The sequence below is a fragment of the Haemorhous mexicanus genome, chromosome 3 (assembly GCF_027477595.1).
Source record: "Haemorhous mexicanus isolate bHaeMex1 chromosome 3, bHaeMex1.pri, whole genome shotgun sequence".
NCBI lineage: Eukaryota > Metazoa > Chordata > Aves > Passeriformes > Fringillidae > Haemorhous > Haemorhous mexicanus.
In genome coordinates, this window is record NC_082343.1 from 48507940 (window position 1) to 48534992 (window position 27053).

The 27053-nt window shown below is 38.8% G+C and overlaps 1 protein-coding gene across 9 annotated transcripts in view; it reads right to left on the bottom strand.

Moving 5' to 3' along the window:
* RGS7 (regulator of G protein signaling 7) overlaps positions 1-27053 on the bottom strand; it is a 257489-nt gene that overhangs the window by 224799 nt on the left and 5637 nt on the right. For 5 of the 9 annotated variants that reach the window (XM_059841682.1, XM_059841688.1, XM_059841687.1 and 2 more), the window contains exon 2: positions 4338-4449. The exons of 2 other annotated variants lie outside the window; for them this stretch is intronic. In XM_059841682.1, the coding sequence (XP_059697665.1) occupies positions 4338-4415 (78 nt within the window). In that variant the 5' untranslated portion in view covers positions 4416-4449. Of the gene's footprint in view, positions 1-4337; positions 4450-5551; positions 5749-27053 lie in introns of those variants that run through there. 2 more of the 9 variants (XM_059841683.1, XM_059841690.1) reach the window with 2 other exon arrangements.

Here is a 27053-nt window from a genome sequence, read left to right on the forward strand (position 1 = left end):
ATATTCAGAAACATGTAGTACCAGAGTGATTCTTCCCTTCTCAAAGTGAGTGATGGCACTCAGAAAAATCCACCTAAAATGTCCTTCTTTAGTCTCGCAGGCTCTAAGGAACACAGTTATCTATGGTATCATTTTCTTCCAACAATCCTTTTAGGGAGCACTTAATAAAGGCCACATGAGAACACAGCACTATCTGCAGTCTACACTGGAAGTCACCTCTGGCAGAAACAGAGATGGAGAATGGTTATTAAAAGACGGTGTCCCTGTTTCCTCAGGTGTTGTCCCTCCAGCTACTGCTTGCTTGCACCAACATTGGAAAGTATCATGCTTTGGAGGCGTGGTTTCTGTGGACAATATCCGATCATGATAAGCTAAGGAGTTTGAGATTACAAAGTCAGCCCTTGTTACACATGAGTACTGACATATACGACCTTCCACCACTGACACAGAAACAGAACAAACACCTCATTATCTTCATTAGATTATAAAAGCCCCACTGTCAGTGATTTTAATCAGATTTGGCAAAAGCTATTTTAATACTTGGGGCAGTGAAGAAGGTAGAAATCTCAGTCACAAGAATATTACCTTTCAATCAAGGATAATCTTATTGCTACAAAATAAAGCTATCAGCTCTCAAATGAAATTAGTTCAGGCAGCAATACAATAACCATTAAACTTGCAAATCAGGACTCCTAATAGTTGCAGCATATGTTTGACTGAAAAAGTAAGCAAAGCACAGACCAGAAAGATAAAGAAAGGTTTAGCAAGACCAGCAGTAGGTCTAAAACAGAAGTTCCTAACAGGAAATTCATATTATTTTAATTGTGTGCAGAGATTTAAAACTATTAAAAAAAAAAAAAAGGCTGGTCAGGCTCTGAAACTTAGAAAAACTTCATAGTATGGGCCACCCACTACACTACTATATCTCAAGTTTCTTCCCTAAGACCTAGCTTGCAGCAGCAAGTTAGTGTGGCCAAAATATGAGATTTCCGCATGAGCAATTTGTGATGTTAATATATTATGGATTTCAGTCTCTTATCTCTTTTAATTGCTGACTAGAACGGACTCTGTCAGAGAAGAAATGAAAGGAGGGGTTTTACATTTTTCATATTTGCCTCAGGCTACCAGCAGAAAAATTCAGGATTTTTTCTAAGGTATGTCAGTGCCAATGATGTGTCACATATCATTACTTTATAATTAGGCTGATAGACAAAAAGAATAATGCAGCTGACATTCTATTAAAATAAAAATTATTCCCCAAGGCATAAAAATGCTGACACGAGCATCTTAAAAGGCAGAGTAAAATTATATAGGGAACTATTTATCTGTACTGCTGTCTTTTCCAGATTCAAATAAGTTATTCTTAGTTATGTGTGTATTGAATATTAAATTATCCTATGCTGATTTTTTTTAATTCTTTTTTGAAAGCAAAATTTAATGAAACCATTGTTCAGCTAGGAATAAAAGCTACTATGAGAATAAGATACCATCTACACTCTGTATTACTTGAGATTACAATCTGATTATCAATTGTTCAATTCTTCAAATAAGCAACTAATCAAAAAACAAATGCATTTAAAAATGAAAAAAACAGCCTTTTTTGTCAAGAGTTTGAAAAAATTAAGCCTTAAAAATTAAATTTGAAAACACTAGGACTTCATTCTGTATAAATTTTTTTATAAAACACTCCTGACAGAATCAGGATTTAGGCAATATAGGGCTGTAGCTCCATGTAGTTCAGAACACATTTAGTTCAGATTGTGTCTGGAAGTTAGACAGACTGGAAGAATTAGCAGATTACAAATTGTGGTTTATAGCCAAAATAACAGCCTTCACAGCACAGCCAAATTTTAACTCTCCATTAACATAAGTAAGAGATATCCCATCTACCCTTTGCCAGTACAGATAGCACAAAATGTGTGCTTTTTCATCTGTTGATGTATAAACTACTGGAAGAAAGCATTTCCACCTTCGTGCATTTCAGCAACATTATTCAAAGTATAAGACTCCAAATTCAGTTCATACTGAACCCAGCCAGTAGCATGTTTATATTTTTTTTTCTAAAAACTGTTAATACATTTCCAGTTGGCCAAAAAAGAGACTCCTTCACGAAGCTGTCAGATCTAGTTCTTTGTTCATACAGTGCTTTCATTCCCAACACAATGACAGAGAGAGAAGTGTTGTGTTTTCAAATGTATTACAAGGAATCCTGTGATTTAGTTGTTCCTATTAAAGAATTATACTCAGAGATGATATACTCTAAAATTACATGATTTCCACTTAACTATCCTCCTTTTATGTTCCAGACCCAGAATTTAGAATGTTTGCTTACACCAATATCCTATTTCAAGAAAAGGCAGACGACTTCTTGAAAAGCTATCTATTACTTTGTTACCTGTTTCTTGAGTACTGCCAAAGGAAGGGCTACTTAGTTTTCTCTCTGTACTCGAACACAGTGTGCATAATCTGAAATTATCTTTAATTCACTGTGCTACAAAAATAAGTAGGCAAAAAAAAAAAAAAAAACAAATAGGGTAGGCAATGTTGTAGAAGACCAGTATTTTTCAAAGTTTAATACTCAGAGCACAGCTTGTGCTTTTAGTGACAACAAGGGAAGGACCACTGCTGCACTGAAGGACACAAATTCATATCTCTTTATAGATGCACCACAGAGAACAAAAGAGGTTTGCTGAGCATACAGCAGGTGAGGTGCTTTGGTGAGCATACAGCAGGTGAGGTGCTTTGCTGAGCATACACCTGAGGTGGTGTATCCTATTCCCACTCCTCATTTTCAAATCTCCTGTGTACCACCAGGACCCTTGTCACTTGCCTCAGCTGTTCCATTCCATCTGGATGCTGCTCAGAGGTGAAGCTGCCTGGAGGCCATGATAAATTTTGACATGAGGTCATACTAAACACCAGAAGTCACAAATTTTACCAAACTCACCAAAGGAAGAGAAAAACAGTTTCTCTGTGTTGTCCCTCTGTGTCCTAAATAAGAAGAGAAAAGACCTTTTTGCCAGCATTGAAGTAAAGGGCAAATGCGGAAAGATTCTGTTTAGAAAGATCAAAAATCTATAATGAACAATAGAAGATCTGGTATATTGCTTTTCATATGTGCAGCATATTTTCATGTATGCAATTGCCTTTTGAAACACACCTGTGGTGTTAGTGGCAAGGTCATCCTGTATTTTTCTAGATGTGCATTCACAGAAGGATAACCACAGTTAGGTTCATAAGTTCATTCACTTATGTAAAAAGGAACCTAATTTCACAAAATAGCAGATACAACAAACTAAGTGAAATCAGCAAGGTATCTGAAAACATGAAAAGAAAAAAGCATTCATCAGACCTCAATTTGAGACGATTTTTTAATTTCTGGGAAAAGAACACTTACCACAGTTACTGTTTATACTTCAGTTCACCTCAAAGACTTAACTGATTATATATCAGATGTTTTCTATTACAGGTAACTTGTAAGGGGAAAAGTCAATGCCTCTAACAAAGTAAAGTATTGATTTTTACCACCTGGTAAAAACAACCACAAACAAGTTAAGAAGCACTGTGTTCCAAGAATAAACAAGCAGTTGTATAATTACTTATTTCAATTTGCAACAGCAAAATTATTTTTTCTCCCTTATTGTTGGAATTCAGGTTGTTATTCTTTTTTCTTAGATGCAATTAGGGCTTTTTTAAAAAAATGTATAATGCAAAATCTCCAACCATTTACTCCCACTTAAATTAAAGCATAATCACTAAATAAGCCTTACTATTAGAGTTCAATACCTGGAAATTTAGTGTATTGATGTTGTAAGAATAACTACACTAGAAGCCTTCCCAGAGAAAAATTCTAAAGTGTATGTTTTTGAAGGGTTTTTGACTTCTGGCAATCACAGATAAGTGAGATCTTTAATCAGTTTTTCCACTCATATGAAATAAATCAATGGTTCCTACTTCTCTGCACAAGACAGAAACACTGTATTTTACAGTTGATATTTATCTTTAATACATATGAAAATCATTTAACAATTAGAACTTTTAAAGTGAACACTTGACCTCAAAACATGGTCCAGTCTCTGGCACACCACCATCACATAGCATATGTATCAATGCAGAAAGTGACTGAAATACATCAAGTATCTCAAATTGAAAAGCAGCTGCTTCTGAACAAGATGCAAAGTTGACGTGTGCAAATTTTACCATTTCAAACCATTCAAAAGATACAGTCATTTCTCTATTCAAGAAATTGAAGAGAAACAAAAATAATGGCTTCACTTGCTAGGCAAAAAAGTCCAGGACTTCACCTTCCTCAGCTTCTGAAAAATGCAAAGGCTTACCTTTCTGTACACCAGCATGTTTGGGGATTCATCAGCCACCCCATTGCTGCTTTGCCCATAATTATTTCCTTGTGCCATGTCCCACAAATTTGATCCGCTTTTGGATGCTGCACTGTAAAAGGTAAAAGTGGTTTCAATAGGGCATCGCCTCAGGTCTCCTTGCTTCCCTGATGATTAATGGACCTGACTTTCTACCAACATGTTATCAAAATCAGTGTATGCTCTCAATCCGACAGATATTTACACGGGAGAGAAGCTGCTAATTCGCCATTTATTGTCATTACTCTCTTTTGCCGGTAAATTCTGGATGTAACGTGTTGATCTAATTTAAACGTTAATCAATTGTCACTGGGAACAGCTCCCTGACACACTGCTAACCACCACATCGCACAGACGCCTCCTCACAAAGCGCTTCTTCCTCCCCTGCTCGGGGCTCACCAAGGGACGCTCTGCGCCTTCCACGCCAGTTTTGGGAGGACGGACTCGGCCCGTGACGTGGACTCAGCGGTGCCCTCCGCTCGCAGCTCGGGTCGTAGCAACTTTCACAACATTCAAAGGCACGAAAAGCAAGCCTGGCTTGCATGACGCTTTGAACCTCCCTGTAATTCACCAGCACATCTGTGCTCGTACATACGCCGGGAGCAGGTGACGAGGTAAAATGAAGAACCAAGCCAGAACACTGTTCCGGTTGCTTTCACCTACTTTCATCGCACTTTACCGCCAAACACCGGCTCCCTGCCAGCCCCATCTCCTCCCCGCCCTCCCCCGGGTCACATCGGAGCTGCACTAAGCAAGAGCTCGGATCATGCCGTAGCTCCGGCTTTGCACGCAGGTGTAAGAATGTGCTCCATCTACAGACCACACCGGCGGATGCGGAGAGCCCGGAGAGCCGCCGAGCCCTACTTCCAGCACTAACCTCCCGAGCCCTCCCCAGCCCCCGAGACCCCTCGCCTTCGGGCTTGGCTGCCCCCCGTCCGCCCTCCGGCCCGCGCTGCCCCCGCAGCGCCGCCGGGGGGTGCGCGGCTCCGGGCGGCCAAAGGCCGGGCGGACCGGACCGGCTCCCCCGCGGGCAGCCCGGCGCGGCGCCCGCAGCTCCAGCACCGCGGACAGCGGCGGCGCCGCCCGGGGGGCCCGGCGGGAGCGGGGCCGCGGCACGGCGGAGGAAGGCGCGGCCCGGGGACGCGGAGAGGTGCGGAGCCCGCCCGCTCGGTTACCTCCTGGGCCAAGGTCACTGCGCGCTGGCCGCGGCTCCTCGCCTGCTCCTGCTGCTCCTGGCGCGCCCCGCGCGGTGGGTGTCAGCCGGCAGCGGGCGGAGGGACGCGGCGATCGCTCATCACACACACGCACACACACGCACTGCGGGCGGAGGCGCTGCTGCCGCTGCCGCCGCCGAGGCTGCGGCTCTCCCGTGCTCTGCCGGAGCGGCGGCGGCTCAGCTCCCTCCCCGCAATGGAGCGGCCGTCACGTGGGGGACGGGCACGTCAAAGGTGCTGCCGCTGCCGCCGCTCCGCCACACAGCAGCAGCCTTCCTCCTCTTCCTCCTCCTCCTCCTCCTTCCTTCTCCTCCTCTTCCTCGGTGCTCTAGGCTCCCTCACCGAAAACAGCGGCCAAAAAACTGCAGCTGCCAGCAGATCTGGCAGCAGCCCCTGTAAATGAGATTAGGCATCACTGGTGGGCTGGGCAGGAAGAGAATGTGGGCTAATGGGATAGGGAAGGAAAACGGGAGTTGTTGGGGAAACTGTGTCGCCTCCTTCGTATTTCTTTACCGACAGCAACAGGGAACTGCCTCTTCCTCTGTCTTATGCTGGACACCTCATGTATATTTTTCAGTGAAAACTAAGGAGAGCTGTGCTCTGTTGGCACTGCAGACTTTCCTGAGCAGTGGAACACAGAGAGCAGAGTGAACCTGTTTCAGGCAGATACGAAGAAACCCTGAGGACACCTCAAGACACCCTCGGGACTGTTCTGCCATGTCCTAGGCAACTGCCTAATTTGTGAAGGCCTCACATTGGCTATGGAAAAAGGAAAAAATCAGGTCTCTCAGTCTTACTTCCCCATCACATGCAGACAAGAGTACTTTTGCAACACCACTTTTGCAAGGGGGTTGAAATGCCCAGAACTCAACATCCACAAGAACACAAGGTACTTAAGTGGTTACACTTTGGTTTATTTTGATTTAAAAGTGTCTTTTCTGGAAACAGTAGCTCTTATTACAAGAATGATCGGCAGAAGAATCCTCTACTTGGCACTACACCTTGTGGAGCGTGTGCTGGTAAATCACGCAATTCAAGCAGAGGTTTCCATGCATACTAGGTCACCTTCACCCTTACCCATTCTACCTGTCTCACATCTCAGAGAGCCTCAAACCAACACCATCCTGCAAGAAGTCTGTTATTATCATCTACTGCAACTACTTTTAACTACTCTTCCAAACTTTGCAGATGCCTTGAGATAACAGAGGATGTGGTAAATTAGCTCAGGCAATGATAGGGAGTCACAGTGGCAACAACAAAATGAAGGAAAAAAGGACAGAACCGATCTGGACTTTTTGGAGAGCTGACAAAAGGAAGACATAAGTTTGATAATGGTCCTGGAATGAACACCAGAGTAAAGAAAGATGACCTCCATCACAAATAGGAATGTTTTTCAGAGACAGAAGTTGTAAAAGGTGAAATGACACAGTAAGAATCATCAACTCTGTTCAGTGAGATACACTGGCTGCAAAGAAAAGGAGCTCTGTAGCAGATGGACATTGTGTGTCTCAACTTCGACAGAGGAGAATAATTTATCATGTCACAAGGAAAAGGAAATGTGAAAACAAATGGTGTTAGAAAAGAGAGTACTCTGGAGTTTTGAGGTGGAAGAGAACAAGGGAAAGAATTCAACAGCACCAGCATAAAGTGAAGAAGTATCAATGTTGAAAGTAGCTGGCAGAGGAATTTAGTAAACCAATGATTAAACAGAGAACTAAGACCTGTTCACACTAAAATTCACTTCACAATAGCATCTCAGTGAGGCTAATAAAGTAAGGGTCAAAATATTAATCTTCCAACAGATTCTCTGATTCAGCCCAGTCCACTGCTGAGAAATGGGAACCAGTAATAAAGATCTCAGAGTATTTTCACACAGACATCCCAGATGAGCAGCACTGCAGTGTTCAGAGCTCAGCAATTTGACTTTGTAAGTCTGACAGGTGCACTAGAAAACAAGGGAAATGCCTCCCAAGATCTGCTAAGAACACAAGTGATGCCCCTGTGGCTGTATGGCATCAAAATAAACTCAAAATCTTATTTATCAGACTGGTGTTTAAATTTCTTTTTCAGAGTAAAAATGGGAACTGCACAAAATATAATTCAAATATAATTTTACCTTTAAAGAGGGATAGGAGGAAAATTTTTTAAAATATTTATAAGATACATATTCTTTCCACTTGCTCTGCCAGGCACTAAACATATTAATTGTGTGAAAGAGCATAAAAATCAAACATTAGCAAGTTTCCAATGAGATCAAATATTTATTTTCTTATTCTGCCTCATTTTGTTGTTAATGTAAGGGACAAAAAAAAACCCACATAAAATGAAAGCGTTTTGTTCTGCAGTTCTTGGACTACCTACATGAAGTTACTCAAAAGCTACTTCAAACTGCCTACTATAAGGTATTCTATAAGGTATTCTGCAAATAGATTTTGGTAGCAGTGATGTGTCTTTGGAAAGCTCCCCAACAAAGCTGACTAATTTTGGCAGCAACATTTTCCAAGCTTTTATTCTCTGAGACTGTCCTTAAAACTAAGGGCAGAAGCATACCCAACTGAGTTAGATTTTGGCTATGCTACCTCCAATTTTCTTTGAAAATATATAATTTGAAAATACTCAAATTTTAATAATATAAATGCAGCTCTAAAGCAGAGCAATTACTTGGGCCCATGTAAGTTAATAGGTATTTCTCCAGTAACATCAAAAGGAACTGTATTCCACAGTTTTCAATCTTGTCCTCAGAGCCAGAGGAATACCTTAAACATCTCAGTCATGTATCTCACAACTACAGATCTGCTACACTGAAGGACAACAAAATTTTTTCACCAGCATGTCCACTGTCTAAACAAAGCAGAACTCCAAACCTAACGGGGTTAAACAGAAGACCAGAAACTACCCTACAGAACTTGCTTTTTTCCATCACTTTGTGGTGAAAGAGACCCTGGGCTGGACTACTTCCATAAATACAAGTAGAAAGAAAATAATTTATTTTTAAAATATGTAACCGGATAGTCTCATTTATTGTACTTGGGTGTGTTTGTTCAATAGCCTATAAAAAGCTTTAATTCATAAATTACTTACACATCTTTCCCATGCTGAAAGTCATCACTTATCTCATATACAACCAGCATTAGCCTCCCCAGAAAGCACAGTCTGCCAGAAGAGGAAAGGCCTTTTCAAAATGCAAGGCAAAACTACTCATTAATAAAACAAAGATGATGGGGAAAGGCTGCCAAGGGGCAGCTTTATCTAACAAGGCAATAAAGTACACATGATTGAGCAAGGTGGTGACTACATTTTCTGTGTTTAGCTTTCACTGTCAGTACAACTCAAGTATTCCAGTAACATCACATGCACGTGGCATTTTTAAGTAAAAATATTATATCGGGATGTGTACAACAGTCTATCTGGATATGATCAGAAATTCTGCTGGCCAATGCTGTAGCATTATGTCAGTATGCCCCCTATATCCATCAATTTATGTTGTCTTATGCCTAGACTAAATGTTCCTTGGAGTAACAACATGCTGTGCAAGCTCTTAGCACAGCATGATCTTGTTCTATGACCAAGTTTTTAAAGCTTTAGAGCATTATAAACAACCACATTCAAATTTACTAAAATAATGTAAACATGCTAACTGAACTCCAAACACTGACATGAGTTAATATTGTGCTACCTTAAAGTATAAGACCCAGATTTTTTTCACTAGCTGGTTAGGCACAGAGACAAGCTGCCTACTTTAATCAAACTTGTGTATTTGTGACCCTACCAATCCACAAGTGTTTCACTGCCAGGCTCTGAGCAGGTACCTAGAGATTCCAGGCCCAGCCTTTGGCCTTTTTGATGAGATCTGAACACCTGCTCCTTCAGGAGTGAATTGCAATCAGTTTAATGAAGGTCTTCAAATGTCATCGCAATGATTGCAGGTCACAGTATATATTTTCTAGAACTGAACCCAGGACTAACTTAGAAACTTCACCACTTTCTTCATTTTTATACGCTCTAGGAATTTGGTTTGTCACCTACTTTACAACCCTATTAAAATGTTAATTACCTTTGTCAATTTATTATGCTGATGATCAAAGCTATTGGTGTTCTGTCAATTAGGGGAGGAGCTAAAAACACAACAAAAAGATATTTTTATAACATAAAAGAAGCAGGTAACTAAATAGAAATCTGGATTTAACAAAAAGAATTCTGATCTGATAGGAAAAAAAAGAGTTGTGGAGAGATATAATTTTACAGGAATGCAAAATTATTAGAAATAAGGAAAGCCCATATTTCCATAATCTTTTTTTTAAGAGATAGATAGATCGATCAATAGATAGATAGATCGATAGATAGATAGATATACACCCCCACAGAGAATGCAGTACAATAGGCAAATATTTGAGACCTTAATGCAAGAAATTTTATCCCTTCCTGTCATTGTAACAGAAAGTCCGCAGCTACACAGAATTTTGTATCAATATAGTGGCCCACCAAAGCTATCCATGGAAAGTCAACAGCTTCTCCCGACAAAGCAGAACAACCTCCAGCAGTTCCACTGCAGTCCTGACAATTTATCCAGTCGTAACTTCACCCAGAAGAGGGCAGGCTTTCTCAGACAAAGAGAGAGAGGCTACGATAGCTGGCTGACACACTACCAGGATTTCTTTCCCCTCCTAAAAGAGCTACCACAACTGGCTATACACCATCATTTCATCAAAAAGTGAGAGTGGTTACAAAAATGAAACATCACACCACGTTCCTTTGAAACTTCCTGGAAGACCTGTGATTAATAAGCCCTGATCTTACAATAAGTTACAAGCTGGAGAAATCAATCAAGCATGGAGGGATAGAACAAAACTGCAGGAAATAAAAACAAATAAAATGAAAAGATGGAGGTTTCAGTCAAATTTGGATCTCATCATACTAACAGCCTAAATTCAAGCACCTTTCTGAATCCTGGTCTCCTAACTTCCAAAATAGCTCTTGGGGATGTTTTCCTTTTTGTGTAAAAAATTATTATTGGCACAGAACAAAACCTGAGTTCACAAAATGGGACACTTTGTCTCTGCTTCAGATAAAATAGTTAAAATAAGGGTGTGTTGCTCTCAGCATCTCTTATCACTTGGTATTTACAACACTCTCCCCAGAGGCAAAGATGAGCAGTTTATAGATTAATATCTGCATCTTCAGATGCCACATACTTCACATAGGAGTGTCCAATTACTGAGCAACTTCATACAAAGTAAGGAAAGAAAACACAGTGATTGTGGCTTTGTAAATTTAGCTACAATGCTTTTAGCCCAAGCTATTAGCCTAATTCAATCTGACAGCAGTCTCAGGTTAAAAAAAAAATATCCATAGTATTTTTTTTGTGACTAAACCAATAAAAAACTCCAACAAACCAAGGAACAGGCTCTTCCCCTTCATTCCTCCAGAAAATCTCTCAGGCAGGCCTGATTCATACGACAGCACTTGCTCAGATCAAAATAGAATGAGCCACTTATTAAGGATGAGTTAGGAAGACATTGATTTAGAATCCTTTGGCATGAAAGGACCAGAGAAAGGAGGACACAGAAGCCCTATAAAGAGAGGGAGGAAAGAGTAGCATGTGTGAGAATGCCATGGTTACAGACCAGAACAGATTAATTGTCAAAAGACCTCCTAACAGAATTAACAGGAAACACTGAGAACTATCTGGAGGAATAATTTCTGTGGAAAATAACTGAGCTGATGAATAAGAATAATGCAGCAGAAGAAAACAAGGAGAAAACAAACAAATCCAGAAACCCTCACACTGGTCACAGTTAGCAGGGCACGGTATTTGCAAGCTGTTGAAATGGTTTCGGGGGAAGATATCTTGAAAGTGTTCAGAAGGAGATGAGGGAATTTTGAAAAGTAAAAGTTGTCCCTTATTGCATCAGATCTCATCCTCTATACACAAGAAAGAATTTCTAGAAACTCCTGTTAAATAGGTAAATGCCAAAAAATACAGAATACTGTCTGACTTCCACAGGTTTTTGTCAGTTCTCACAGCTGTTTTATCGTACTAAAAAAAAAAATTTCTACAACATACTTTTTAGGCTGCAAGAAAAGCTTACATGTACCACAAAAAATAATAAAAACCGTGGCAGCTGTCAAGTCGGGAAATAGCTTCAAATGTTAGCAGCACGCCATCCTAGGTAGCTTGCAACTATCAAACTTGCCTATGCAAGCTACTGCTGAAATTGCCCACTTTGCTCATTCCCTCCAGCAATCAGAGTTGATGTGACTTAATCTCATTAATTCACTGCACTGGAGAAAAAGTGAGCTCAGCAGTTTAACTGGCTTAGTTCATCATTTTTCTTTCCTTCCCCCACCTTTCATTTTGAAGTTCCCTCTATCATTCATGAATTCCCTGTCTCATATCCACAGACAATAGAATAAAACATTTTTCTTCCCCCAAGGTTGCTTTGTTTTTCTGAAGGCTTAAATCAGCCAGAATCAATTTGCTGATTGTGCATCACAAACTGAACCAATCTACATTGATTTTTATCCAAGTACACACAATAAATATAGTATTTCTCAAACAGGAAATGGAGTTTTCATTCTTTTAAACTCTACATAGCATCTAGGCTGAAAGGAGAGCTTTATTTTTTAAATCATATTTTCCAGAAACTCAAAGGACTAAAAATTACAAAAAGAAAATAAGCAGGTGTCTGTAATGGCTAAATAGTCCCATTTAGCAAAAAATAAAACAAAAAAAAAGGTAACAGAACCACAAAATAGGGATGTGGGTTTGCTGGAGTTTTTTCAAACCACAGTATAAACTCAAGTCCTTCCCAGAATACACTCCTTACCACTAGATTGTTTTACTTCAGTCTATAAGATTATTAGCAGACATTCAACTTCTGTACATTTTCTCCAATACTAAAAGAAACTTCCTTCAATTCCCAAGTATAGATGTATAGTTCAAAACAGTTGGCTGAGAAAAATTATTTTTAGAAAAATGTGAAACCCTTGGCTCTATTATCTAAAATCATAACAAGCTATTTATTTTTGAAAAACGGTATACCTAAACTGGCTACAGATTCAGTAATTCAAAGTGGTCAGTCAGAATAGTTTAGATAGTCAAGAAAAGTCTGACAAAAACCCTATATCATAATACTTGCTTCAGCTTTCAGTATTGAGTCAGTCAGTAAAAAATGCATCTGTACTAAACTATACTATAATATAATATCAAGCCACTCTGCAAGCAAGGAAAACAAAGCAGCCTTGACATTATAGCCTGAAATACCCAGGCAGTGAGGAAAAACTAGAAGGAAATTAAAAGAGCAAGACATGTAGGAAAAGAAACCTTATTTTGTGTACTCTCTTTCCAAAATGTCTGAATTTTGGTACTGTGCACAATATCATTCTCCAGTCAAAGAACTGCTTAACACAAGGATATATGCATTTGGCTTTGTCACTAGGTTTTACTTCAAGTACAAGAAGCAGACACCGAAGCCTGATAAGGTATGTGACAGATAAAATGCTTAGCATGAAAGAATTACTTTCCCCCCAATACAGCAATGGTTTAAACTTTATTTTTTGCAGGAGAATGGAGACAGACAGGAGCATGAAAATAATCTGGGAGTAAAGAAAGCAGAGCTTTGCTGTGCTAGACTGGGAACTAAAATTTTATGCAAGGCTATCAGGTGTCCAGCATGAGATTTTTACAGTATAAAGACTTGTCTTGTAGGAGAGGAAAGAAAGATATTTAGCCATGGACAGATATTTAGCCTGTGGATAAAAGAAGAGAGAGAGATAGGGGAAAATGAATAAAGAGGTCATAACACGGAAGGCAGGAAGGTAGCGTGAATACATCCAGACTGGAAAATGATCCACAGCGGGGAAGGACAGTACTACTTATTTAATAAGGAAGCAGAGTGAAACCAGATTTCACTATCTCAATGACTGTATGCCAAATGAAACTTATGCAGCTTCCAGTGGTAAAGTAAGAGAGTGGACTAAGATGAACAAGAGGAAGTAAAGAAGACAATTCAGAAAGCAAGCATCGATCCCACTTTCTCTGCAAATTGATTAGATTTTCAGGATAAAATTAATGAAATAAAAACTAAAACTTAATCCAAGAATACTGAAAAAAAATTGATCGCTATAGAAAAGAAGAATGCACCTGGCTATTCACCTCAACAAAGAAAAGAGACTCAAGGAGTCATAGGAAACCAAAATACTTGGAGATTGGACAAAAAAGAAAACAAAGAGCAATATAGGTACAGAGCAGAAAGAGTCTACTGTTACTGGACAAGGACAATCAGTCTTTAAATTTAATTGATAACATCTATTTCCTGACTAAAATAATAAGGGAACAAGTTCTGAGCAACTTCCAGATGAGGACAGTCTGGCTTTGTATATAGGAATAAATTTAGCTAGTAAGGAACAAAACTGGTTGCAAAATATGAAAAGCTCACTTCTTAGTCTGAGACACAAGGGATTACAGGGAGTTCTCTAAAGGTAGAAAAAGCCACAGTAGGGTGGCTAAAAACCTAAGTAAATGGCTTTTATGTGTCAGAGGAAATTTATAGTCATGAACTCAAAGCACTGTTCATAGTTCTTTCACACTCCATCTCTTACACAGCATCTTGTCACCTGATAGTGCTACAAGATGGCAATGCAAAGGTTCTACCCTGTGTGTTGACCTCATGATACTATTTGTTCTACATTCACCAGTCTGGATACACAGTATTGAAATAGATGTCATTTTATGTCATTATAATGCACTTATGTCTGGCACAAATTCGTCACAGACAGTGGTGTCATATTTGATAGCAGAAGAATAAACAGAAGTGAGATCTGGCTTCAGCTCGGCTCACCTCAGACCAAAAGCTCACCAAGCAAAAAGCAGCAATCAAGGCACTTCCTGGCATACAGCAGACATTCAGGGGGGCCAGTGATTAGGTCCACAGACTCAACCACAGCTCTTCCCTGCTGATTACATGTTTCCTTTCTGAGCTGTTTGGAGATTATTTCTATGGCCATATTAGCATTTCTGTTCTCATCATCGGGAATATTTTTCATTCTCCTAAAGCATCAGAATTTGCAAACACAAATAAGAGGAAGGACCTTGAAATATGGAACCAACCCTACAATTTAGACTGACAATACCTTGCAAAGCAGCAATCACTTTCCACAATCACATTCAGAGCAAGCTTCATCAGACATGGAACTCACATAGAGGAAGCAAACCGCAGATATAGAAATGTAAGTACACATGACAACCTAATCACATTTTGAGCCAACTCAATATCATTTTGGTTTGGAGAAGCGTGTTCCAGTATATTGTTCCTGATGTTCTAAATATTGTAAGAGTGTTTTGCCAGTCACAACACAGCTATTGATTGTCCTTCCCTGCCTCATCCACAAGGCTAAACACAATATCCCAATAATTCGTATGCAGGCATCTGTGACAGTGGAAGGTCAGTATTTTTTAATTAGAGTAGAAAGAGAATAAAGTCATGAACTCAAATGGATGAAGATTAGCAGTAATGTGAAAATGTTTCCATTCTAAATATCACCAGGTAATAATGGCATCATCACAGGGTACAAGTGCTGCATCCAGGTCCATCCTCTTCACTTTGGCCTCTCTCCGTTTCACTACCCAGCATTTTGGCAATGCTACCTGGATAACCTCTCCATGCCAGCAATTCAGAGGGAAATGAAGAGGACAGAAGTCATACTTCCTCCTCCTCCAACCAGAGCTGATTCCTGACTCCTGCAGTCGACAGAAAAGCAAAGAACTGCTGCTCTACAGTTAGTAGGGCAGTCTGAGGATGCAGAGAGTAGAGTGCTTTGAGGTAATGACTGCGTGTCTAAACAGCCAAACTTACACTGCAGTTTTTATTCTGGGGCAAAAATCTTCTAAGGGGAAGTCCTACAACTCCAGAGAAATGCTTTATTCAGCTTTTGCTATAGACTGTAACAGAGACATCCTCACCTGACAGGCCCTTCCTTCCTTCTCAAACCACTATTGTCCTCCTTCCTAAAAGTGAAAATGCTGTCACAGTTTTTACTGATACCAAATATTCATAGCTTCATGCACCGGCACAAGGAGGGGAGGAGTTTTGCTATTTCAACATACTAACTTTTCTGCAGTATTCCAAGAACTTTGTTTTCCCAGTTCTCTTGCCAAAAAAGACATTATTATTTTCACAGTGGAAGCCAAGTAGCTCTAAAACCTGTTTAAAGCAGCCTAGCAGATTTATGTCTAGGAAAAAAAAAAAAGCACCATGATTAAGAGGCAAGAAATCAGGTTTGACCTCTAAAAGTTCCAATAGGTCATTTAAAGGGTGGTATCTCTTCCTTTAAAAATAAATAATCACTTAAACAAATGCAATACTGATGTCTGAGCCAAATAAAGCATCCCTACCAACAAAGAAACCTGCCCAAATGGTAAAGTTCAATTGGCTTCACTGAACACTGACAAAATATTTCTGAAGATTTTCTTGGAACAGTAGTTAAAACATTACAATTAAACATGTGAAGCAGCAAAAAAGGGAACAGAAAAGGGAGTTTTCTAGGGCATTAAAAGTGGGACACAATGTATGATTAGTTTTTTTCAGATCTTTAACTTTTTTTAAATGTGCTTAATTAAAAGAAACATATTTGCATTAATCATGCAGTTTAATGTAGCTCAGGTCACCAAATGCTTTGTGATTTGTAATTATTAACAGTTTTAACTGCCTCTGAAAATTAAATTAGAGGGCTTGAAAAAAAAAAATCAAGAATTTTCACCATTCACTTTGTAAGTAAGCAAACATTATTTACTGCATCCACCTTTAGGTACTAATTTACATAGTTCTTACCACCTACAGCAGTGGCATGTAATACAAAGGTTTGGGTCCAGGGTCTTGTTTGGCTGTCTCTTGTTCTAAACAAAGAATTTAACTTTCTGCCAATTAAAGGACAAGCATATAAACCATAGAATCTTCCCAACTTATTTGTCAAAGAGATGAGGAAGAGATTGGAAGTATGATTACCAGAGAAATATCTCCATTACAGACCACTGGAGGCTCTAACACCTAGTTATGCTGCTGGCAGCATAAGTCAGTTATGGGTTGCTGAGAAACTACCTTCTTCCTTTCCTGTGTTGTTTCCCTTGTAAAGAACACACTGTCTTCACAAAGTGAGTGCCAACTGACCTGAAAAACTCATTTCTTCTGTAGAGAACTCAAAGTCCAGCTTGTTCACTGGGGTCTGAATTTCACCCTTCAGCTACAGTGCTGAGATTGAGTGACTGGTGCAGAGACAGCAACCATCCCCTTTCCTTCCCCTGTCCAGTTTTCTTTCTCTCAGTCCTGAACTTTTTATTTTTTTAATACCTTATGTATTGGTATACTGACTTTTCAGACTACCAAGGCAGGCAGGAGCTCAAGAGTGCTCAGAGTATCATCACAGGGCTCCAAGCAAGGCACACATTCCCAAAACACAGAAAATTCCAGAAATGTTTCTCAGGACAGCCACAACTTCCTGATTTGAACAGCAAGATCCCATATGTGAGGACAGGCTTAGTAATTCCACAGCTTTTAAAATCCCATTTCATGGCAATTTCCTGAGAAACCACAGATCCCTGAGGTAGAGTAAGGAAAGGGGCTTTGGCCTCCACACCCTGTGGAAGCCCACCTGAAAAGACTTCTTTGAAACCTCATTCCAGCAGCATCCTAAGGAGCCAGTGAGCTTGTTTCTGACACATAACCCAACAGGAGATAACTATGGCAGAGAGAAGTGCAATTACACCAGGTCACAAATGGGAGCAGGTCATATAAAATGTGTTACTTGGCAAACAGCACTAAAACAGCACTAAGACAGCCACTCTGGCACAGGGAGCAAAACAAAACTGAAAAATTTGCAGGAATGATGCAAGCAGATGAACAATGAAAGACAAAGTTAGGGCCATGAATTTAAAGGAAAGAGACAATAGCACAAAACCTTTCTGGCCCATAGTAGGTCAAGTACAGTTAGGTAAAAAGCAGAATAAAATAGGATTTTATTGTCAAAGAGGGAGGTGGGAACACAGTAAGAGAAAGAAAAAACAGATTTAGCATGCAGACAGACATTTCTCCCAGAAGAAATTAATCTTTCAAAAAAGCAAGGTGTGGTATTCCTAGGATCATATTTTGCTTGAGAGAAAGAGACTAGAAAGAATGGCTCATGAAAGACCCAAAATACAGGGAAACCTGTGCAATTTCAAGCAGAAGATGCATTACTTTGGAAGCAAAAAATTGCACTTGCTCTGCATTTTGAGACATGCAGCATGTAAGGCAAGGACTTTCATACATTCCAAAAATTATGCAGACCTGGATTTTCTGTAGGCTTTTAGGAAAATACTGTTTCTAGCTTTTCCTTTTCAAAAATCAGTGTTCAATACAAGCCCTATTGTAGGATTTGTAATCACAGTTTCAGTAAAAGGAGAGTGTTTAGGGAAAGGATGCTTGGTATTTTAATACAACAAATACCTTCATAATTTAATTTTGGATTAAGTAAGATTGAAAGGTAGATCCTGATGCTCTGACTAAATTCAAGTGCTGATAATTAGTCTACTTTGTGGGGGAAACTAGAAGGCTAAGGAATCAGTTATTTTCTGGTACTTCTGAACAATGGTAAGTACTTGAATATCAGTGCTAAGTGAAGTGATTTTATACATATAGCTGCTTTTCAAGTTGTTTCAGCAACCTCAGGCAAAATTTCCTGAATGTGCTCAGGTTTCTGGGTTCAAAACCTACAGACAACACTCCATCCTCTATTTGCAGACGGTTTAGCTTTTATTTATAAAATAAAATTAAAATTTCAGATTTCCTTTTAAAAATACAGACATTATTATTCTTGGAGAACTCAAAGTTTAACCACATTTGTTACCTTCAACATTTGCATACTGTTACAGACTCAAGTTTACAGCCATCTTCTCCTACTGTTCCTTCTTCTACTTCAATTACTGAAAATAACTCCAATTCTTTTCATCATTGCATCCTTTAAGACCTCAATCCTATCACCAAGTCCTTCTCTTACTGGGCCACAGAACTGCATTTCTTTGGCAAATGAAAGAGGCCACTCTCCATTCACTTACTTTTGGGAAGTGTAGCACAACAGTTTGCATCCATATGGCAAATCTGTACTCCCTCAAAACAAGGGGGGGGGGGGTTTCTTCCTCATTGCAAATGGTTGCTAGTCCATGATATCCATCACAAGGTATTGTCATAAAAAAAAAAAGCAATTGCCTCAGGTGAAAATCACACCAGGAAATTCACTAAATACAGGGGCAGTGTTGAAACACAATCCCTAGCCCTGCTAAGTTTCCTAACAGAGACAGTCTTAAGGCCCAAATTTATTATTTCTCCCTCACCCATCCATATTTCAATTAGTGCACAAGAAGAAATACTATTACATCATATGGATTGTCAAACAATTGGCTGGTGGAGCTGTAATCAAGGTCTTTTTAAAAAGACTGCGCTCTCAAATTTTTCTGAGAGTGATATATTTGTGATGGTGCAGTGCAAAAGTAACAAGGTTTAAGATAACAGCTTCTTTATTCATCACAGTTACTGTGAGTATTATACTTGGAATTATTTTGAGACTATCACATAAAAGATGCACTAAAGATGTGTGACTCCTTCCCACTCCTTCAAAAAAAGATGGGAGGGGAGAGAGGGAGAAAGAAGCTGAACTAGAACAGTTTGTGAAAATGACAACTCATCTAATACTGAAAAAAATCATAAAAGCAAGAGCTACACCCTTAAAATAACATTTTCAGTTTAATACAGATACTCTTTCTCATTTCCAAATTTAAGCAGGTATCCCTCCTACCAATTTTATGACAAGTGCTGTCATGTTGAGCAGTCCTTGGCTCTCTAGAATTTTCATGCTCAACATCATCTAAAAGTAGTTCTTGGTTGTTCTTGCCACAATAATTATTTGTTTCAGACTATAATCTCTCCTTTCCATTAACCAAGGCTCAGTTCTGTTTTGGATAAATTTTGATGTGTGAGCAAAGCTCCTGACTTATACAGCATGATGTAATTGTGCTGACAAGACTCACTTGCCAAGCTAAAACACACAATGGTAAGGGATTAGGGAATGAATAAGCAAGCATTCAGAAGGCTGGGCATACCATCAAGTCATCTATTAAAGCTGTCTATCACTTCTCTTGAAAGTGTTGAAATTGCTTAGAAATCTACCAAAAACTTTTGGGCTAAATTTATTCCCACAAAAGGTGTTGGTCCTAGCCTGAATTTTCCTGAAGACTTCAAGAAGATGGTGAAGGCTGCAGTGATTGGGCATTTCCTTGTCCTTGCTGTTTTGGACTGTTATCAGCCAAGCTGGAGGTTAGAGATCTTACATTGTCAACCACTACCCTTTAGGGAGAAGCAAGTTGTGTATTTCATGTGAAGGTTCTACAAGAAATGGAGAGGAATAGATTTGGATGAAAAGCAAAGAATAATTTTCGTCCTGGAAAGGCAACCTCAAAAACTCAAGGAGAAAGCAATACTGGTTCTAACAAAAGGACATGAACTGAGAATACGAGGCAGTAGATGCTGGAACAGGGAAAGAAGCTAGAAGTGAGAGCTGGTGCGTAGGCAGAGACAGATTGCACAGGAATCTGAAGGAGGACAGATACTGCCTTACACTGCTGAGTAATCCTGGCCACAAAGGTACCTTTCTCAGCTGTACAATCAATTTAGGCATATGGACAAATTATGACAAGTCTAAGAACAAGGAAGATTGAGGGGGGATTTTTATGTGCTTGGGCTTCCTGGGTTAAGAAGCAAAGTCATCAACCTTTTGCAGATTCCCACTGCTCTTCTAGGGTATTTTGGGGAAAGATAGTATCTCACATTTCCCAGCAAGCTCTCAGCTCCCAAGCTGAAGAGGACAGGAGGTGAAAAAAAAGTAATCTAAGAAAATAAACAGAACCATTTATCTGAAGAAGAAATACTTTCTTCCTCAAAACAAAAGGCAAAGTCTAAATGCTGTCTTCCTTCTTTGAACAGGAAGGGCTGCTTTATTATATAACACATATTAATTGAAGCTAAAATTTAAGACACACAAAAGTCTTAGGACTACTTATATGGACAATCAAATAATATCAGCCAGACATTGCTGTGAACTAATAACAAATGATTTACAGGTTAGTGTTCCTTTATATCTCTTCTATATAAATATTCAGAACGGGCTACATGGAAAAAAAATTGATTGGAACTATGGGGGGAAAAAAGTATGGGGTTTTATGTGTGGATAGGCAGTCTGAATTAAAATAGCATAAACTTCATTACTACACAAACCAACACTTTTTCCTCCTGAAGTACAACCTTTAAATGCAGGCTCTTCAGTCAGAAAAATTTGAAACAGAATCTGATATTTTGTTAAGATCTATTTTGCCCCCTTGTAAACCTTAATTTTTACTAATTATAAAGGAGTAAATTTAGCTTATTACCTTATCTCATATTTTCCCACATAATGTTTACTGCAAGAATATATGAAAGACACAAAGAAAGTATTTTTCTTGCCTACTTTTCTCTGTAAATCATTTGGTGGACTCACCTGCTCCAGCTCTCTGAAAGTATCTACTTCTTTCCATTAATCATAGAGGCAGGGTAGAGAGCTAGCATAGGCTAGACATTGAACTTTCAGACTGCAAAGACTCTAACATAACCCTAGGTTACTTCCATTCAGTTCTATACTACATGAGAGTTTCTAACACCTTCCTAAAGCAAAAAACATACTGAAAGTCACTCAGTTCTTAAATCCTCTTGAGGTCAACTAGTACAATTCTGCATTTGCAACTTGGATACCACTACAGACCATACACACACACAAAAACTTCAAATACTGCATTATCTTATTCAAAGACAATAATAGGAGAGTTACTGAGGTGAATTGTATTTTGTGATGATGAACCAAAGTCAGGGTTTAGTGTTTCTTCCCTTATACATATTCAAACTTTTAAACACAGGTTGAAAGAATGAAGGCTTAAGTTTATATGGGAACAGACTTAAGCAGTTAATGAAATTCAGTACTTCATAAAAATCTTTGTTACAAATTAATCTCTGAAATGTAGTAGGTCAAGCCTGTAATGTCTTAGAGTTAACCCTTCCATAGTCCCTTCTTTATTGCTATTAATCTTTAATTTAGTACACCTCCAAAAAGATCCATTTAGACCCTGAGGGAACAGAAGCTGGAGACAGTCTTCAGTGACATTCAAATCAAACTGAATGTCACATGGAATAGTTAATGCCAAGCCAAAGTTTTTTAATGAGAACTTGTGGAAAAAAAAAAATACTTCTAAGTCTACTGGCTTTTTCATCTTCTCCCTAGACATTTTCTTTGAAACAATTTTAAGTTGCAACTGTCTGCCAAATTTAATTTGATTACCTTCAATTTTATATGCCTCTGCATTTAAGAAAAAAAAAAAAAAAAAAAAAAAGGGAAAAATTTAGTAATTATTGCCATAATTTTTCATTGGATTGCTAGAGAATTACAGCAGCAACATCACCACATACCCTGATATGTAATAAAAGATAAATTATGATGTACCTGAAGTAGATTAAAAAGAAAAAAAATCAATGCAATCAGAACTCATTGGGAAGATTGATAATCAAGAGCCTTGAACTGTTGCACATACATTTCCTACATATTAATGTTTTTTTTCTCCTTCCCCCATGTACAACAATATATTTACCTTTAGAAAACAAGGAACTCTTCAGAGCAGCATTATTGGCTGTACTTTTATCGTACAATAGGAGCATGATCCACAGTATAAGTAAATATTACCTCAAAGTAAATACCTCACATAAATGCCCTGACTGTGCACTTCTGCCTTATGATTTGTTCCAAGGCCCATTTGTTGCCACCTCTACAAGGATTATGCTGCAATCAAAGCCAGGAATCACTTGCCACCCCTAACCTACCAGTAAACTTCTTCATATCCAAAAAAACAGAAGTGGACAAGAATGTTAGAGGGAGCAAATCTATTAATGAATATCTCATATTTGGATTAATTTTTTTTATTTATGTTTGAACTTCCGTTCCAAACTTCTTATCCACCTCTCTCATCAGAATAGCAGTATTTACAAGAACAGATATCCCAGGTCTACAAAAGGCAGGAAGGAAATGAACCTGTACCATTACAGTCAGACTGACCCTTCAGTGTCTTTTCCAAACTAAATGATTCTGTGATTACACCATCCCTACCATGTCAACTATGAGTGTTCTAAGAAAAGCAGAAGAGTGCTGAAAGCACTCTAAGTACCTCTGGTTTTACAACTCCCAGACTGATGGCAGTTTTTGAAGTTTTTCAAATATCTCCACAGAAGTCAAAGTTTTGATGACAGGGTTTTGTTCAACCCACAGAAAATGTGGTAAAGATTACAACCCAAGTAGATTTTTCCTGGTTTGAAGAATATCCACAAAAACTTGGTTTGTTTTCTCCCCTCTCCAAATGGAGAGCCAGAAAATTTCTTTTATTTTTAAAATAGATCTCTAAAATTGGAGAGTCATGGCAAGAGACCCTAAACCCAAAAAATAAAATTGCCAATTTCTGGTAATAAAAAATGCTTTATACCATTTGTTTCATCAGTGTTCATTTCTAAGTTGTTAGGGTTGGAGAAACAGTACAGAGAATGTGTTAATATTTGCCTAACAATTAAAACAAACAACCTAGGTTAGAATTATCTATTAGAAATTTCCCCATTTTATGTGAAAACTTTCTTAGTGTTCTTTTTAAGTCCATTCAAACAAAAATGTGTGATGCCCCTATGGTCACATGAAAAGCCACAACCATGACAAGTCTGTGTGGTGCACGGAAAAACAGATGCACCATTTTAGACTTAGGCTTAGAGATAAATTCCCATTATGAACTTTCTTAGTTTTTAAGAATTCTACAAGGAATGAGGTAGATATATCCATTTATTTCAAATGGAAAATATACACCAAGTTTTGCACTAGGACATCAAAGAATATGGGGAACTCAAATGTCAGTATGGTATCTCTTTCCGCTTGAGATACTCTTACTCCATTGAAGTCTGAACTCGTAAATTCAGAGGAAAATCAAAAGGGACACTGAATAAATGAATCTTTCTGGTGTTGATGGTGCTAAGGGAGGAGTGTAGCAATATTCCCTTGGGCAAGACCTGCTCAATTTTTTCCTATGCAATCCTATAAATAGCCTGTCTCTCAGAAAAGAAAATTGTCTTAATACATCAACTCAATCAAAACAATACAGAAACAAAACAAAAAAAAAACTTTTCTAGTAATTTTGTACAGATAACTGTTCCATCTTGTAAAAATTCAAATTATTTTAACAAGAACTAAAAGACAGAGCAGTCCTCCTGAAGAACCCCACACGTTCACTGATGCAGAAATTTCACTTTTCAACTGTCTCTGGATCATCCTAGCTAAAAATTACTCCAGCAGGATTTTTACTGGGAGTAGAAAATGTATCTTTTCATCTAATTTTCAGGAATAACACAGTTACCTCAGAAAGCACTTTAGTAGTAAGATTCATCACAAGTAATTTATGCATTCTGTAGAAGTATGACATATAGTTCAACATAACGTCAATTTTGCATGATTCTAGTCTTGGTTGTTCAAGGAACTCTGACAATTTATATCACCCTTAAATAGCATGACTTCTTGGTAAGTTTCAAGGTCTGACTAATATGTTATTTTTACAGAAACAATTACTTTACAATTTGTACTAATACACAGTAATGAAAATAAGGAAAAACTACAGTTACTTTTCATTGCATTGGTATTCAACCCAACATACATCTTATCTAGGGGGTATTTTCATACTGTGTTTTTTGGCACAATCAACTCTTTGAAAAGTTCATCAAATAAATATGAGATATAGCTGTTCTCTTCCTCTCAAAAAGCACCCTTTCCTATTCCTCTACTATATACAAACAAAGCAGGATCTACTCTGACACAGGATAACCACTGGTTGAATCTCTACTTAAATATATGCAAAGTTTATGTCAGCAGACTCAAATTCTGGCAACAACCTGTCAAACTCAGCAATGTGGCAGTCGGCAAGGACAAATATTGAAATTCAACAGTAACCAGAATGAAAGAAAGACAAGCAATACTGAAACAAGTGACATGTCTGTTGCCAGTTGCACTGCAGATACAGAACATTATGTATGAATTGCCCCAAGTCTGCAAACGTGGCTTGCCTGAGTCCTCTTCCTTGGGTTTTCCCTCCTATAATAGTTCTGCCACTGACACCACAAGTGCTCACCCAGTGGAGTGTGACTCCAATTTCTGATCTCGGTGCAGCAGACCTGCAGAGCACAAAGGGCCAGACAGCATTCCTGAGCCTGTGCGTGAAGCAGAGCATCTCCAACACACCAAATGGGGGGAAAACTGACAAACAGATTGATGGCACAGCTGTCACTTTGAATCAGCAGTGAATGAATAAGCTCTGAAGTCTGAGTTAAGAGACAGACATACATAAGCTTAGGGGACAGTATCATTCGATACTGAAAGAGGAAGGGACAGAACTGTGACTGCCAAAGACAGCACCAAAGACAGGATGAACTTTGCTACCAGGTGATTACACTCTGCAGAAGCACCAGCACCTGTGATCATTAACACAGCAAGAGGCAGAGCTCAGACAGACCGTGCATAAGCAACTGATCGGCCAAGTAACTGCCAGAGATTGAATGAAGAGCAGCTAAATATTTAGGAGATAAAAAACCCTTGGTACTGGGGAGAAAAAAGGTGAATTTCCACCTAGCTAGTGAAGGATACATCCTGTACAGCTAAGTCTCTAAGACATCCTTCTTTAGCTTATCATTCTTATGTGCACATTATTATGTGCATTTTTATGTACACTATCATTCTGTAGTGCAAAGTATAATGCCATCTTAACCACTATGCAGAATACAACAGGATACTGCAAAAGGAATAATAAGGTAGAATTATCACTCAGGGACACTTTTCAAGATGATGTTTCTGACAAGCCATCAAAAAAAGAAAGGCAATGGCATTAAAAAGAAATATCCTCATTTTCCCATAAATGCATTTAAAAGGTTGTAGAAAAATTGAGGATTCTTTCCCAAAAAATATTAAGAAGACTATGCCATCCTCTAGAAAATAGTGAAGGGGAAAAGTTTAATAATAGTAAGAGTTCAAAAGATATTTAAACAGTTATTTAACCCATTGTAAATAATTCATGAGGGAAGCCCTTTATAAGGCCAAAAGCACCAAAGCCAGCTAAAAGAATGTTTCCTTCCCTTTCCAGAGGGAGTATTTGTAGCTTAATGTAACAAAGAACTGGGGTTTTCAAAACTTTTGGAGGATGCAGAAACCCAGATAATCTTCATTCTCATTTTTCCATTCACACTGTATACCTGCTAGCAGGACCAACCATTACTCAGAGCACTCTTGTGAGAAAAGCTAATGTGGTTTTTGGGTTTGGTTGTTGTTTTTCTTTGGGTTTTTTTGTTTCTTTTTTTTGTTTGTTTGTTTGTTTGGTTTGGGGGTTTTTTTGGTTTTTTGGTTTTTTTTTAATTCAGATATCTATTTAGGTAGATAGTTCTTAAACACACTTGGAAGCAAAAGGCAAAATCAGCTTTGGGCAGACCAGAGGACTACTCATGTCTCTACAGCCTAGAGCTCCCCAACAGCTGCTCCTCTCTCCTACAGGATATTCCCTCATTCCACCCAAGGGAGATAGTGTAGGTGGGGTTTTCCTCCTTCTAGACATCCCCAGTCAAGAACAGGACACTAAACAACAGCAAGCTACTCCCTCTTCTCTTCCACCACTCCCACAGGAGGAGTCCCAGGGTCTCTATACACACACACACACACACACACAGATGCTGTAGCTCCTCAAAAACAGCATCTCTGGAGCCTTTCCAGCATAGTCAGCCCTAGCAGCTGAGCTCTGCCTTTTGTAACAGCTGCTTCTAAACTGCTGCACAGCCACTGTTGGAAATATAGATAGGCTGAATCATATTATTGAGAATATAATAATAATTCAAATTATTAATATCATTAATAATCCAAATATAATAATTCAAAAGGCATCTACTTTTATTTTTATTTATTGTCCAATACACCGCTTGCAGGTCTGAATCTCTCACAGTACACTGCTTCAGTCTTCTGTCTGTGTGAACAGCTAAGGCATTCTGTCAGCACAAATAAAGCAGGTAGTAGGACAACAATCCTTTGCCCAAGCATCTGAGATTTCCCCAATGAAAGTAAAAATCATCCAGTGGGAAGTAGTATTTGCTCCCACTGATCCCCACACCCACTTTCAACTATACCCCTATCTATCTTTCCTTTTTTTTCATTGTGACTGGATCAAAATGCCATCAAAAATTGAGAAAGTTAAGAGACCCTTTGTTTATTATTTTCAATGTTTGCACCTGGTATTCAAAGTACATGCAACACTGTCATCATGCTTACAGTCAGAAGAAGCAGTAAGATGTTTATTGTGAGA